The sequence below is a fragment of the Gopherus flavomarginatus genome, chromosome 3 (genome assembly GCF_025201925.1).
Source record: "Gopherus flavomarginatus isolate rGopFla2 chromosome 3, rGopFla2.mat.asm, whole genome shotgun sequence".
Lineage (NCBI taxonomy): Eukaryota > Metazoa > Chordata > Testudines > Testudinidae > Gopherus > Gopherus flavomarginatus.
In genome coordinates this window covers 17,540,843-17,557,679 of record NC_066619.1, presented here as the reverse complement: position 1 = coordinate 17,557,679, position 16,837 = coordinate 17,540,843, and the positions used below count along the sequence as shown (strand labels likewise).

General features: G+C 42.2%; 1 protein-coding gene across 1 annotated transcript in view; it reads left to right on the top strand.

The window, feature by feature from the left end:
- MEX3C (mex-3 RNA binding family member C) overlaps positions 1-10,350 on the top strand; it is a 36,472-nt gene extending 26,122 nt beyond the window's left edge. The window contains exon 2 of the mRNA XM_050944710.1: positions 7,182-10,350. Within this exon, the coding sequence (XP_050800667.1) occupies positions 7,182-8,407 (1,226 nt within the window). The 3' untranslated portion in view covers positions 8,408-10,350. The remainder of the gene's footprint in view (positions 1-7,181) is intronic.
- The last annotated feature ends 6,487 nt before the right edge of the window (positions 10,351-16,837 follow it).

Genomic DNA, 16,837 nt, shown 5'->3' with positions numbered 1-16,837 from the left:
GAAATCATGCCCTTATAATGTGAATTATCCCACCATGTAGACAAGCCTTCAATTACACACACAAAAGGTCTTGTACAGTAACGCCTCACTTAGTGGAATTTTATGCAAAACGATGTCAGGTGAATCCAGTTTCCCCATAAGAATTAATGTAAATGGGGGAAGGTTAGGTTCCAGGGAAACTCTTTTTTTGCCAGACAAAAAAATGCATATACAGTATAAGTTTTAAACAGCTTAATATTGTACACAGCAATGAATGATTGTGAAGCTTGGTTGAGGTGGTGGAGTCAGAGGGTGGGATATTTCCCAGGGAATGCCTTGCTGCTAAATGATGATCTGGCACTCCATTGAGCCCTCAAGGGTAACTACACTGTTGTTAGTGTAGCCTCACTCTCTACAAGGCAGCATGGACTGAGGCAGGAGGGAGGAAACACAATAGACGCAGACCAGTAGCTGCAAACACTTCCCTGCAAAACTGAACATGATGATGAACCCACGCTATCCAGCTGGAGCACACCACTCCCTCCTCCTGACAGCACATGCACAGCTGCACAAGTGCTGACTTTCCAAAGTGCTGGGAGGTGTGTGCATGAGTGAGAGAGACAGACATGCATTGCCCCTTTAAGTACTCTGACCCCACTTCAAGTATGTTGCCCTTTTAAGCAGATCAAGCAGGAAGCAACAGCTTCCAGCAAGCTCCCTCCTTCCCTCCTTTCTGGGAGCTTTGTGGAGGCGGGGGCAGGAGCAGATGGACATCCTGATATCAGCATCCCTCTTCCCCCCGCCCCCCAGCAAGCAGAAAGCTCCCAGAAGCAGCTCCAAGGCAGAGGGCAGGAGCAGCATGGCAGTGGGGGGAGGACCACCTGAACTGCTGCTGGGCAGCTATCGAGCCACATATCTTACAGGGAATTTGGGGCAGAAGCGCCCCCCCAATCAGCTCCCCCCTCATTTCTAATCTCCGCAAAGAGAGGCTGCTCTTCCAGAGAATCCTCCAAACAGTGGACAAAGCAGGCAGCTGCCAAACGAGGTTATAAGGGAACATTGCGCAACTTAAACAAGCTTGTTCCCTAATAGATCAGCCACATAACAACGTTAAGGGAGGAGTTACTGTACTGGTATAACTTTATTCATGTTCAGCAAAGCAAAATAAACTATACCAGTATAAAACCTCCTTATCTGGTGTAACTGCCTCTGCAAGAGGCTTTTAGTGGCGTAACTATGTCAGTTTAAACAAAACAAAATCTCGCCCTTTGCCAACAGCTATGCCAGTCTACACTTAGTTTTATCGTGCTTTACTCAGTGGTAAAGTTAAGCACAGTTGTAGGCCCATTTAAAATCAGTAGAACTACTCAAGTTATGGATATATTTACACTACAGTAACAATACAGGGGGGCGGGGAGGGGAGGAGTTGATGGATATAGGTAGTCCACCTCTCCAAGAGGTGGTAGCTAGGTCAGTGGAAGAAATCTTCCATCAACCTAACTGTGTCTACAACATGGGTTAGGTCAACCTTTCTACAGTGCTCAGGATGAGAAATTTTTCATGGCCCTGGTGATGCAACTAAGTTAATCTAATTAAGTGTAGACCTCAGTCTACAGTATTCCTTGGCTGTCAGACTTCACTGTCCGTGTCTGTTTACATTTGTTACTGGGATATTCTACATTTTCTTATGTCAGAATAGCTATTCAATTCAATAATTAGGAGACACAAGGGGAGGGGGGAGGGTTGGGGGATTTTTCTTCATATGCGTTTTTGTCCTTGACTCAAAAGGCTGAGAAACCTCTTGATTTGTACAGTGGCCATATGACTCTTAATAGCTTAATGATTCCATGTCAGACTGAAGGCAACTTGCTCAGATGCAGCATATTGTACAAGGAAATGGAATCAGCCAAGCTGTGCATCGTCACCTCTGCAGTGACTAATAGAGGAGGGTAGGGAACCAGAACGGCCAAGTAAAAACAAATAGAAAAATCGTTCTAATAGAACTATATAATGAGGTTTAATGACCTTGTTATGACACGGTTGCCTTTTACAATAGTCTATTATGGGTGTCTTCCAGCTTTCCTAGCAAACTAAACTGAGTTGGTATTGATTGGTGCATTCATAGGTCTCTGGTGTTGTACTTGATGATTAGGGCCATACCAAATTCACAGCCATGAACACATCACAGACCATGAAATCTGATCTCCCCCGTGAAATCTGGTTATTGTAGCAGAGGGACAAGGTGGAGGGTGGTCCTGGCCAGGGCTGGGGAATGACAGGACTTCCTCTGCCTCTGCAGGGGCCGCTCAAGGAGCCAGGTCAGACCCACCTCTGGGAACCTAGAACTAGATAAATTCATGGAGGATAGGTCCATCAATGGCTATTAGCCAGGATGGGCAGGGGTGGTGTCCCTAGCCTCTGTTTGCCAGAAGCTGGGAACAGGCGACGGGATGGATCACTTACTTGATGATTACCTGGTCTGTTCATTCCCTCTGGGGCACCTGGTATTGGATGCTGTTGGAAGACAGGATATTGGGCTAGATGGACCTTTGGTCTGACCCAGTATGGCCGTTCTTATGTTCTAACTTTACCTGGCCGCAAGAAGCTCTGCGGCTGCTGGCTGGGACAGCCTCTGATCCAGACGGGAGGCTTCTGGGAAAACTCAGGCATATGGTAACCCACCCCACCCATACTCTGTGAGCCTCACTTCTGTGCTGCTGCTGATGGTGGCACTGACTTTAGAGTTTGATTCACTGAGGGGTGAAGCACTGGAAAGTGTTACGTAGGGAGTTGGTGGAATCTTCATCCTTAGAGGTTTTTAAGGCCCGGCTTGAGAGAGCCCTGGCTGGGATGATTTAGTTGGTCCTGCTTTAAGCAGGGGGTTGGACTAGATGACCCCCTGAGGTCCCTTCCAACCCTAATCTTGTATGTATGTACCTGTGATACCCAGCCAGCAACCAGTGCTCTCCAGCTGCCCAGCTGTGAAGGCAGTGCCCGTGCCAGCAGCAGTACAGAAGTGAGGGTGACAATCCCATGATCCCTCTACAATAACCTTGGAACCCCTGTGACCCTCTTTTGGGTCAGGACCACCGCCCCCCAGTTACACCACCATGAAATCATAAATTGATTACTTTTAAAATCCTGTGACTGTGAAATTGACCAAAATGGACTATGAATTTGGTGGGGCCCTAATGATTTCCTTTAACGGCAGTTCTTTCTATCCTTTAGATAAAGGTTGAGAGTATACCTTGGATTTGGTGGAAACTGCTTTCTTGCGAAGCCAGTTTTAAAATGTCTGAGGTATTGTTCTGCCATCTTTTTGGCAAGAGGCAGATCTGGGGCTTCGCTTTTTCGAGGCTGAGGAGTCCTATCTTAAAAAAAAAAGAGCCATGCTGCTCTTGGTCAGTGCACCATTCCGAATGCTGACATATTATGAAACCTTATCAATGTGAGTTGTACTGGGACTGAAGTTTATTAAAAGCAACATTTTTATGAGTTGTCACCTGACATGACAAGTCCCTGCAGGTTGTGGGGATTGGGTGTTAGAGACAGAAGACTAGCTACCAGGGAAACTTGTTTTGAATGTGTAACTTATTCAGATTGGTAAAGCACCATGGAAACTAGTGTTCAGTAGGCTCAGATCTACCATTTTAAATCACATTTTGTGCCAGATCTACTCTAAAGTGTTGAAGGTTTTCTTTAAATGTTCATGTTTCATACCCTCTATGAAATAAAGACACAGTATCAGTTATCCAAGTGGAATGAAGGAAATTAAAGTAATTCTTGCATGTGTGTGTTGAGGGGGCGGGGGGGGGGGGAATAGTTGGTGCACATGAGGAGGATATGACTTCAATTTGGGGGCATTCGGATAAACAAGACTTTTTACTGCATTGAGAAGCTTAGCAGCCGCATATTGAGCTCACAGTGGGTTAGTTTATCCCCCGAGGCAAATTTTTTGTTAAATTTCTTGTTGATTTGTCAACTTAATGTTTGTGATGGCATCCAAAACCAAGGGCAGGCTGGGCACTTACTCAGAGTGGGAAGCCCACAACACAATCTAGGGTGTACAGAGAGAATAGGAAATTACTTAAATTAGGAGCTATATTGTACATTAATGTTGTTTGCAGAGAAATTGAACCCTTCTCCAAAAGCTGATCCCTACAACCTCCCACAATGCTTGTGACATCTGACTTTTTCTTAGTCCTCCCATTCAATTGCTGGTGTGGCAGTTGTCCTGCTCAATGGATTTGACTATTAGCAGACTCCACTCCCAAAGCACTTGCATAAAATCTTTCTTTACAAAGTAAATGAAAGGGACACATTGTCACTTTTGGGGGGGTTGGGTTTTTTTCCTAAATTCATTAAAGATTCCCCTTTCTGCAAGCATCCTTGTACATAGTATAGCCTGGAATATTTGATAGAAAATCCTTAATTTTTTTAAAGAGCCTTTTCAAAGGTTTTCTGGCTTCTGGTTGACACTAAGGGCCCTGCTCAGCAAAGGAGAGTAGTTGGGCACAGGCACAGTGCCACCCACACCATCTGTACCTGTTTCTTCTTCTCACCTGCCTGCTTTCTGGCCTTGACAGCAGCATTGCAGTGTAGGGCGTCTTAGGGCACTTTCACGTGAGGATAAAAGCCCCAGGGAGTGAGCTGCTGTCTCGGGATTCGAGGTTAAACATTGCTGGGTAGATATTCTGGCTTGGGCTGGGACGCTCCACCCTTGTAGGCAGCCTGAGCCCAAACATCTGCTCACCAATTTTTTGGCCCAAGGCCCACAAGCCCAAGTCAGCTGACCTAACATTCCCAGGGCTTCTCAAAAGGATCTGCAGAGGAGCCCCAAGAGGTTATGATCCCCTCCCTTTCCCCTCCACCCCTGATTCTAATCATCAGAAGTGTTACTTGAAACAGTCATAGGTAATGTTTTGAGACGGAAATGTTTGGGGAGCTTAAATTGATCATTTCCCTTGCCGAAGTGCCGTTGAAATTGTTTTTCCCCCCTATGGCTATTAAGCGGCTAATGTTAAAGTTGGCCCCCTTTGCATATGTTTACACTGCAGCTGAAAGCAAGCTTCCCAGCCAAGGTAGACAGACTTACGCTAGTGGGGCTGAAACTAACGCAGTGTGACCATTGTGACTTGGGCTTTCAAGCCTAGGGAGTCGGAGCTGCAGCCTCTGTAGCAGTATCCATGCTGCTGGGTTTTTTTATCTGTTAGCTCGAGTCTATCTACCTGGGCTAGGAGACTTGCTTCCAGCTGCAGTGTAGATATACCTTGGGTCCTAAAGAACTGTTACAGATCACTGACAGAGTCTATTGGCTGCTTCTGGGTCCTGACGATGTGCAGCAGGAGTTCAAGCTGCTTGTGTGTACAACATGCTAAAAATCCTCACATATTTTAGGAAGAGACCTGCCTGCCATTTTGTCCTCAAACTTTTTTGAAGTATACAAGTGTAAAGCTTCTTTAACTATTCATTTCTACTCCTTCAGCATTCATTATGCAAATACAACTTGAAAATCCCAGCAAGCACCTAATGTACAAAGATTATACCAAATTACGTAAAAGGAGAAAACTGGCAGACTGTTACTCAACAGGCTGGGAGGGAAGTCTCACTTATCAAATGAGGCAAGAGTAAAGCATAAATTATACCAGTACTCACTGGTAACAACCCTTCTTGGTAAATGTCATGTTTTGGGGATGTTGATTAAAGTACCTAGTATGTGTGTGCATTGTCTGCTCCCTAACTCCTGTCAGGGTTTGACTTCTTTGTACTGAACACTTCTGATGGGGGTGGGGGAGGAAGGAGGCAGGAGAAGTCAGTGGACTGTGTTAGTGGATGCTGATGTGCCTTGTTTGTTTGTGTGTTTGTCGAGGGTTTAGCTTGATCCTGCAGGTGTTCAGCATGCATCTTGACATGATTGAGGAAATACACCCCACAAAGCCAGAAACACAGAATTCTAGTTAATTTCCACAGTGCCTGTAAATGTAGTAAGTGCCATGTGGAGGTGGTGGAGCCATGTATACCTGACTTTTTTGCTCTGTAATGTAAGGGCATTTATCCAAAGTGTGTGTGTGTGTATGTATATATTTTTTTTTAACTCCTCATGAAGCACGAGTGTAGACAAGGCTACAGGTACGCAGGCCTAATTGACACAGTGTTCAAAGGCTGCCAGCACCTTGCCTGGTGTTGCCACTGTTACTACAACTCCTGGAGGTCTACCAGTGCTAAAGTTACAGATTCATAACAAAGTAACTGATGTAGAGGGGGCTGAAAAGAACTGAATTGAACAGCTGAGTAGCAAAATTTCTACCACCATCCCCTCCCCCGCCCCCACACACACACAGTTGTCACAGGTAAACCCTTAGCATGCACCTAAGCAGCTGAATTTCTTTTTTAATCTTAAACATTGACACCTATTAGAACTGACATTCCATAAAATTCAGGATGGTGCGATAAACGCCATGCTCGAGCAGATGAAAACTTTTATTGCATCACTTACAACTCTGATATCTCAGTGAGTTTAATTTAACTTTCTTGTCTGGGAAACATTGGAAAGGTGCTATCTTTAATGCGTTTTAAAAAAAAAAAAACCTATAGAAATGGCACAGCCTCATCGGATAGGCCAAGCACTAGGGGAGTTGCCTTCAGAATAGATTGTAGTATTAAGGAATAATGTAAAAACACTTTCAAAAGTGATTAAGAAAAATCAGTTGAATAATGTTACTGCACAGTGTCAGATTTCAGAGTAGCAGCCGTGTTAGTCTGTATCCGCAAAAAGAACAGGAGTACTTGAGGCACCTTAGAGACTAATAAATTTATTTCTGCATGAGCTTGCGTGAGCTGCAACTCACTTCTTCTGTGCATCTGAAGAAGTGAGCTGTAGCTCACGCAAGCTCATGCAAAAATAAATTTGTTAGTCTGTAAGGTGCCACAAGTACTCCTGTTCTTACTGCACAGTGTGTTAGTCTCACCTTTGTGGTCACCACAGATCAGCGTGGAAATAATTGAGAGAGAAGTTTTTGCTGCTTTCACTGACATGACTTGTGAGAAGACCAGATGGCTTCAGGTTTCACCCTTGCAGTTCCTTGAAGCTTGCAAGCAGTTTAAAACAGGAGATTGTTTGTTTGTTTGTTTGTTTTGTTTTCTCTTTTAAAAAAAAAAATCATTTGTTGCTAAATATGCGTTTCTTTCTTTTCTCTAAACAGGTTGCAAAATAAAAGCATTAAGGGCCAAGACGAATACTTACATTAAGACCCCTGTTCGTGGAGAAGAACCCATTTTTGTCGTCACTGGACGAAAAGAGGATGTAGCCATGGCCAAAAGGGAAATTCTCTCAGCAGCTGAACACTTCTCCATGATCAGAGCATCACGCAACAAAAATGGTCCTGCTCTGGGCGGGCTGCCATGTACTCCCAACCTGCCAGGTCAGACTACAGTCCAAGTCAGGGTGCCTTACCGTGTAGTTGGGCTAGTGGTTGGACCCAAAGGAGCTACAATCAAAAGAATTCAGCAGCAGACACACACATACATTGTTACTCCCAGCAGAGACAAGGAGCCAGTCTTTGAGGTTACAGGGATGCCTGAAAATGTAGACCGTGCACGTGAAGAAATAGAAATGCATATTGCCATGCGCACTGGAAACTACATTGAGCTGAATGAAGAAAATGATTTCCATTACAATGGTACAGATGTGAGCTTTGAAGGCGGGACTCTTGCATCTGCTTGGCTTACTTCCAATCCTGTCCCTCCTAGCCGCACCAGAATGATTTCTAACTATAGAAATGACAGCTCCAGCTCCTTAGGAAGTGGCTCCACTGATTCCTATTTTGGAAGCAATAGATTGGCTGACTTCAGCCCAACAAGTCCATTCAGCACAGGAAACTTCTGGTTTGGAGAAACGTTGCCCTCTGTAGGCACAGAAGACCTTGCAGTTGACTCTCCTGCATATGACTCCTTACCAACACCTTCCCAAACTATCTGGACCCCTTTTGAACCAGTAAACCCGCTATCTGGCTTTGGTAGTGACCCTTCTGGTAACATGAAGACTCAGCGTCGAGGGAGTCAGCCATCCACTCCTCGTCTGTCACCTACGTTTCCTGAAACTTTGGAACATGCACTTGCTAGGAGAGTGAGAAGTGACCCACCCAGTACATGCAACCAGGTTGGCCTTCCAATATACATCCCTGCTTTTTCTAATGGTACCAACAGCTACTCCTCTTCCAATGGTGGTTCCACATCCAGTTCGCCACCCGAGTCTAGACGAAAGCATGACTGTGTGATATGCTTTGAGAATGAAGTTATTGCTGCCCTAGTTCCTTGTGGCCACAATCTCTTCTGTATGGAATGTGCCAACAAGATCTGTGAAAAAGAAACTCCATCATGTCCAGTTTGCCAGACAGCTGTTACTCAGGCAATCCAAATTCACTCTTAAATATATATAGATATTATATATGGACTTTTTAAACTCTTAAAGGCATGGGTGTAATGGTACCCCCTCCTCCCCAAGTAAACTTCCTAATTAATTCTGACTGTTATTGGGCTTTCTTGGGAATAGGCTAAAGTTGTTAGTAAACTTTTATCCTTTCTAAAAGGCTGCTACGGTAACACTAAACCTAGATCGTCTCTGTCCGGTGTGGTTTAAACAGATGGCATGTTTATCAGAGATACATCTGGTATAAGGAGGGGAGAAACTTTAGATCAATTTCAAAACCAAGAAAACAAATTAATTTTACAGGTTTTCTTAGTGATCTGTATTCGTGTTGGTAACGTCTGTGTTCTGGAGGCAATGAACCCTATAGCCTAAACAGAGAATTAGTCTGCGCTAGAGGGTTCGTGGTATTATTGATGTATCAAAAAAACACTTCCAATGCTGCCTTCTTTACACTGCCAGTTTTGAAATACGTTTTGGGTTTTGTTTAGTTTTATTTTACAACAACTTATGCCTAATTCTTCAGTATTGCAAATAACTTTTTAATGCACAGTTTGATTTTTTTTTTTTTTGAATGGATAAGGTTGTTGGCAGTTTTAAATAGATCACTGTTAATTGTAGGTGGGGCGAAGAAATGGGACGGACTGCCAAACTGACCTTCATCTCACCCAGTTTGTAAACAATGGTATGTTCAGAGGATCAGGAACGATTTGGTCTCCTTCATTGTGAATTCCTACCCACTGTTTTTCTTAATGGATTGTGGAGTAGCCTGATGGTGGCTTGATCCCATTTCAGTAAGGGCTTTAGGGTGCACATACTTTGGCTAATAGTGAGGATGCTAACATTCCATTCACTAGTCTGATCATGGTGTTCTTAAATTACATTTTAGAGATTATATAGTTCAAAAATGTGAAGCATTTTTATGTTCAATCCATACTTGTCTTGCACATTATATATATATATATATATATATATATATATATATATATATATATATATATATATATATATATATATATATTTTATTTTAGTAATGTAAAGGAAAAAGGGGGAGGTGTGTATGTGCTCATGTATAATTCCTGAAAGCAGCTGCGACCATGGCCCTTCAATCATTTTACGTCATTTCAAAACTGTTTCCAATCACAACAAAAGATGGCTTTCGAATGTGCTGCGTACATTTCAACCTGTGGATGTCTCTAGCTTCTTCATCCTCAGTATATTCCAAAATCTGTGCTGGCATATGAAAAAATGAAAACCCCTCCACACACACAGTGGAATTTTCTATTTTTTTAAGCGTTATTTTCCCAAGACACACACAAGCTTTTTTCCTCAGTATAACAAAACAAATTCTATATATTGAACTAGTAAATATACAAAAATTTTATTTTTTATTTCCACTTGAAGAGTTACATTTCGTATAAAAGTTTACAAATAATGGTTTTTATTTTACGATTTTTTCAGTATAAGAGTTGCCTTGATGGCATATTATGTAATGCATAACTTTAATGCTGATTGCTTGTAGAATAGTTAAATGTCAGTATTGAAACCTAATCTTTAGCTGCAGTCTTGTAGATATGAACAAATGTTCACCAAGCATGTATTTTGTATTTTATTGCATTGTACACTGCAACTAATAAGCCAAGGAATCGACAGATATTAGGTGCGTGTACCATTTCTATAAACCACAAACTAACAATGACAAACTATCAATATAGTTTAGTATTTGCTAATTTTACTACACTCTTCTTTTTGTTATGTATATGTAGGGAGGTCATAGGGATTATAAATTCAATTTGAGTAAAGTTTAAAAACCATATATTTTATGATAAAGGGCCTTTAACTTATGATGGCCAAAGCACTGATATTATATATTTGCTGTAAAGAGAATATAAGAGTTTTATTTTTCTGATATTAAAAGTTACTTAATAAAGACTTGTTTCCATTAACTTGAATGTTTTCTGATTTTTGCTGTTTTCATGGTTCTCATTTCAAGCCACTTTTGGGAAACTATAATCTGACTTAGCTCCCTTTCCCCCCCTTAAAACTTGGGATTTATATTCCTTAAGTGCTTTGCAAGTGAATAGTTTTTTTATTTTACATGTAATCTTAAAAAAAAAAAAAAAAAAAAAAATAGCAATGACTGACCAAATTTCAGAAAAGTTAGTCGTAGGATTGGTAATATCTGAGAGCAAATAGTCAAAATAATTTAGAAATTTTCTGTTCCAAGCCCATCTAAGATAAATTTATTTCCCTTCTTAGATACACACAAATGCAGCAGAAGAGAATTATCACATATTTGTTTGAAGTAGTGTTTTACTTTCATTATTTCAGCAGTGTCAGTTTCTTGCTGATTTCAAGTTCCAGGTATAATTTTTTTTTTTTGCCTTTCCCATTTAATTGAAATTTTTAAACAATATCAGGTGCATTGCATTTGGTGTTTAAACTGAATGTGAACACAGATGCGTTGAGGTCTCAAGCATGTTCTTATTACTAAGGGTCAGATTCTGTTGTTCACCCCCATTTTGATCCATAACTCGCTCTGCAAGCCGCCCAGTTCTGATCCATTTTAGGAGTTTATAGCTCCCATTATTGTAGTGTTTGCGCATCTCAAACTTTAAACTTCAACGCCCCTGAGAGGTAGGGAAGTGCTATGATCCTGGTTTGACACATGGGGAACTGAGGCACAGAGCAGTTCAACTATTTGTCCAGGGTCTCACACGAATCCTGAGGCAGTGTGAGTCATTGGATCCAGGCCTCCTGAAACACAGGCTGCTGCTCTAACCCCTGGACTTCCCATCCTCTGATTTCAGTGAGCTATAACTCAGCATGAGTAAGAGTGCAGAACTTGGCCATAAATTGCCTTCAGAAACTGTCCAGAACTAGAAGGCATGTGAATGTGTGTTAAAAATATGTCTAATCTAACTGTGGCCAGTAAAGAGATTTCTACCACTCGGCCAGATTCTGATGCCTCTGGTGCAGGCTGCTACTGCTCATGGTATCAATCTGCTGCATTAGGATTAAAAGGGAAGAATGAAGACAAATGTCCCTGTAAAGAAAAGGAGTTCTCTGTTGGCCTCTCCATTTGAAGGGACTGGAATCTGCAGCGCTTGGTTGTTTGATGTACTTCAGTCCAAGCTATTATGAAATGATGATGTAGCTCTTACAGTAATCAATATCCGGTAGGCTTTGTTGAAGTGATTGCTCTCTGCCAGCAGCAATAACAGGTGTATTGAATAAAAGTCATGCTATTTACCTTCAAGCCTCTAAACATGCTGGGCCCTGATTATTTTAGAGAATCATCGCCTACCCTGACTTCTGTATTCCTTGGCGTCTCTAGAGATTCTCAAGCCTCCTGTGCAGCAGGCCCCGTGCTGTGAAACGCCCAGAAGATGTTGCTGTCCACCTTCAGATTGGAATGAAATGTTCCTCTTCGTAAATTTTTTTTCTTGATAGAACCCTGAAGAGGACAAATAAAAACGTGAATTCACCCCATGCTCTCTTTTGGTGTGTCATATGGCAAGGGAATAATTTACCTTTCAGGCTTTGAGAAGATGCCACAATTAGGCATGTTTTTATAATATCCAAATACACAGCTGATTTTCCAATAAAATCTGTTTCTTAACCAGTTAGTGTTCCAGCTTTGTTAGATTGCGCAAGGCTGGAGTTAGCTTAAAAGACTAATTTTGATTTTCTTATAATTATTGTATTACATGTTATTTTCCCTGCATCAGAAACACTTCTGATCAGTGACTAAAGTCCAGAATTTTAGCTTCTGTTTAGATAGAGGTGAAACAATTTTCATCAATCTATAATTCATTGGCAAGTCAGTGTTTTGACAGTTTTTTTTTTTAATCCCATAGTTTTTGTTTACCGACGTAATAAAATAATTTTTAAAACTGAACACTTCTTTTTTTAATCTACTTGTTTCAGTTCAGCTTCAGCAACTGACAGTCAAATCCATTTTACTTTCAGATTTTGGTGTTAAATTATTAAAATTGTGAACACTATAAGGGAGTGTCAGTTTAAAAAAAATAGATTTTAAATGTCCTAAGTTTTGTAGAAGTTTGTTTTAAGGTCATGTAAATTTTAAGCCAAATTTGAGTTGGTCATGTCATTTGGGTGCCACAAATGTGCCCAGCTGCAACATATGTGTGTGTAACTTGAGTAAACATGCGAGTGTGTTACTTCCATTTCTCTGTGTGGGGGAGGTAGAGGGGGCACAAAAGGATAGTTTTGTCCTAAGTTTTGATTAAAATTTTGAACACTGCAGCTACCAATGAGAATTAACCTTTCAAAAATCTGCTGGCCTGAAAATCATTTGAGGCACAAAAAATGAATCCCGTACCACGGAACTCAGAGCCAGACATTCCAGAGTTCAAACCCTGGCACAGATGCCTCTTCCTTTTAACCTCTGGTCTCGTTTTCCCATCTGCATAATGGATCTAATACTTGCTTCACAGGGGTGCTGAGGATTAATTTAGTGTTTTTTAAAGTGATCTAAGGACTAACACAGCTACTGTCTGATACATGTATTTCAGCATTGTCAGCAAACTTCTTTTATAAATCGTCAGTGAAAGACCTGAATGAGCTTCTATACTTACATAAAAGTGATTTATAGTCACAACTTTTGTGACTGACACTTTTATTTTCCCTTCTGAAAATAGCAAAGGGACATTTGGGGAGGAGGGGCAAGGGATAGTGACTCTGATATGTCTTCATTTAGCTTTCATGAAACCATAATGTAAGCTGCTCCCTAAACATGAAGAATTAGGTCGGGCTGCTCAGTGTTTATGGCAGAGGTAAGCAAAAGTGATAGTGAAGATTATAATTCACTTACACAAAGAACCAGGACTTGATATGCAAGAACACTTAGTCTGCCTGGTAGTGGGATGATCTTAAATATGATTTCAGTTAGAACATGGTCTGGTGGAGGCTTAGCAAATACGAGCACTCGATGAACAGAGCATTCCATCGTGGGCTATGGGGGGGCAGCGGGGCTGCTCTCAATACATCTAGATTCTTAAAGCATGTCTATCCCCCATCTCAGCACCTTGCTCCTATGTAGCTTTGATCAAGATTTTTTAAAAAGTCTGAAATTAGGCTTCTAAATAAGTGGGCTGATTTTCTCAAAACTGCTAAGCACTCAGCAGCTCTTAATGAAGTCAAGAGGGAGCTGCTTGTGCACTGAACTTCTGAAAATCAGGCTGCTTAGGCAGGAGTCTGTCCTTTAGGAACTTGTGCTTGTGGTACCCTGTTGTGGCTTGTAGATAAGCTGCTGCACTCCCCACCTGTCAGCATTACCTACGGTTGAAGACAGTCACTCTGAGATCGGTTGCAATGTTCAGCCCAAAGTCTCATGAAGATTTGGCTCACGACGGCCAGGTTTGAATCCAATAGGCCAAGGCATGGTATTCTTGCCAGATGCAGGTGGAAATGAGCATTTGTCATGGCCATCCTGTCATCCAATAGTAAGAAGTCCAATTGAGCCCCAAAACAGCAAGCAGCTACTGTCTCCTTCCCTAACATCCCCCTGTGCTGACAAGTTCTTTAATATGTTTCCACCTTCCTTGGATTCTGCTTTGTCCAGGTGTTGACCTTGACTGGGCCCCAAGGAAGCTCTGTGGGTGTAATATAGAGCTAAGTGTCATGTAAATACTGATGGCTCTGCCATTGGTGTTCTCTCACCTGATCCCCTTTATACGGATGCTGACTAATACAGAGGAGATGATAGAGCTTGGTGGCTTATTATGACAATCCAAAGATGAATATGGAAATATGGCCATTGTCTATGGACAGGAAGAGGTCATCCACCAGTGCTATATACTGGGTCCTGGGTATTGATAGGTAGCATTGGAGATGTTTGGGCTAAGCTTCATTTAGCTCGGGAGGGGGAGGGGGATGGCAGGATAAGAGGCTGCAGTTTGCCCATTACTGTGGTATTTATGCACTGTAGACCTTGGGTGGTAGCTTGAGGTTGCTAGTATTGAGAGAAAGCATCAATACTAGCTGGACTCCAGGATGTTTGAGTGGTTAGTACATTTCATGTTTCCCAGGTGCTTCCAATCATTGCTTAGTTGCAATTCCAAATATTCTCTCTCAACACCCAGGGAGCAGATTTGGGGAGGGGCATGGGAGGCAAAATGCCAGTTCATTACCCTGAGCTAGGCTGCTGGATCGCCTCTCTCAGACACAGTGTTTGGGACCAAATAAACCACTGGCTGATCTTCTTTGGCAAAGAAAAGGAGCAACACCAAAGAGAGAGTTTTTTAAAGTTTCAGAAGCCAACTCTGAGCTAATATCCTACTAGCTTAATTTTCTGATGCATCTACTTCCACAAGGGCAGCAATTCCTTTTTTTTTTAAATCAGGTACGTGGCAAAATTCTCCGCTGTTCAAAGCATTCAGCTATCGTGTCTGTAAGCAGCAAGTAGAGTTGGCCTAAAACAAGCATATTTTTCACACAAAAAACTGCAAAGAATTTCAGAACTTTTCAACCAGTTCCTTGCCTCAGTAGGTTAAGAATTAAAATCTGCATGAACAAAGAGGGAGGGAGGGCATGGTGTGGATGGAAAATAAAGCAGCTTATTGGGCTCTGAAGTGTCAGGGCAAGGTGTAAAAGTATTACATTTGCCTTTTTCATTCCAAAGTGCTACACGAACAGGATAGAGCAAGTGCTGCTGAAATGCATCTGGCAACCAACCAGTCCACAGCACACGATTGTGTTAACCCTGCGTGGAAATGAATCTGTGGGTCCAGAATCTTTACGTAGGTTCAGCCTGATGTCTTTTATATTCCGTTATTTAAAAAAAACAAAGCTGCTCACATTCTGAAAAACAAAAAATGGGTTTGTTCCAATGATGCACTGAAAATGTTTGGTTGTTGTGTACGCTACCAGCTCTCATATAATGTACTAACTGCCTGTTCTGGGTTCCATTCCACATCCCCTGTGAAGGGAAGAACACACGACCCCGAAGCTTTCCTGTTTTGAATATGTAGGAGCCCAAAGCAGTATTATGCTGGGATTGAATGTGGCTGAATTAGAACCACCTAATTGTATTTCCCAGGGAATGGCTTCAGAAGAACTCTACACAGCATCAGCCATCTAACAGTCACTCTAGTCAGGTAGGTGGAGGGAGGATTTCTTGGACTGAGCTTCCATTCAGTAGATGCTTGCAGAGGCTAAATAAACAGCCTTAAATATGCTACACATAATAGGTCAGAACTTTGACTTCTACCAACTGTCCCAGCTCAATTGAAGGGCAAAGGAGCTCTGAAGAATTGACACTAGGTAAGGAGCTGGTCAGTTGTGTAGTGTATTTCACACTGTTTGTATTTTGTGGATTATTCATGCACAAAGGGAAGCAGTCAGTCTCTGAGCGGAGCTCGCTTTACCAGCTAGCCAACAGAAACCATTTGCTCCAACGGTAGCAGGTGTAAAAAGACTCCATAAACTGCCTTTGCACTCAAGAAAGGAGGGGCTAGGGCAGAGATGAATAAGTAATTTGGAGGCGGTGGGTCAATACACATCAGAGGTTTTTACCCAACAACCTGAGTAAAGAACCTTACTGGTGAGTGTGAGCACCAACCGGGGTAGAGCTGACACAGGCCACATGGTAGCTGCAGGGTTCATATTGCATACATACTTCAAGGCATTCAAGAGCGACTGGTGGTTTGTGAGTGGAAAAAATGAGTGAGTTGAGCCTTGGCCTTCAGCCAGAGAGAACAGCAGGGAAATAAGAGTGATCTATGACTCCTGTGTTAGATTTGAGACCTATTGGCTCAGTAATCTCAAGGCAAAGGGTCCACGTTTCTGATGACGCTCGCCGTCCCGCTACAATGAGGAGACCCCTTTGAGCCTTTCGAGTAGGGGTAAGCAGGTGGTTTAATGTAGATTTCATCTTCAAGGTTTTATTGTAGGGTAGTTCTAGTTCCTCATTTAGTGTTTGAATAAACTGGAATAAATTAGTTTACTTTATGGTACCCGGAGGGGTGTTGCCTCTAATGTGGAGATAATAAAGAGACTATGAACTAATTTTCTTTGCTTTCAAGACAAACTAAGCAATAAACTGAGTACAGACAGGCAGTAGGGTGAGGGGAATAATCTTCCCTAATGAGGCGATACAAATAGCTGCATAGACCGTTAAACCTCAAGCAGCCACCATGCGCTAAACCAATGCTCGTGTGTGAGAGACGTCCAGCAGAGTAAATTAGAAAGGGAGCTGGTAGTTAGTGACGCCTTGTGCGTGTCCATGAGTTATTTGCTGAAGGATTGCTGCCCACTGGGTGCAAAATGGTTAAAAAAACTGCTCTCCGGTAGAGCCGGAGGCATGAGGGGTTTGTTTCATGTAACTGTCTGGGGCAGTCTGAATGGGTTGTTAATCAACTGGCTGAAGCCACTCGCATCAATAGAGGATCCAGAAAGACAACGGGAACC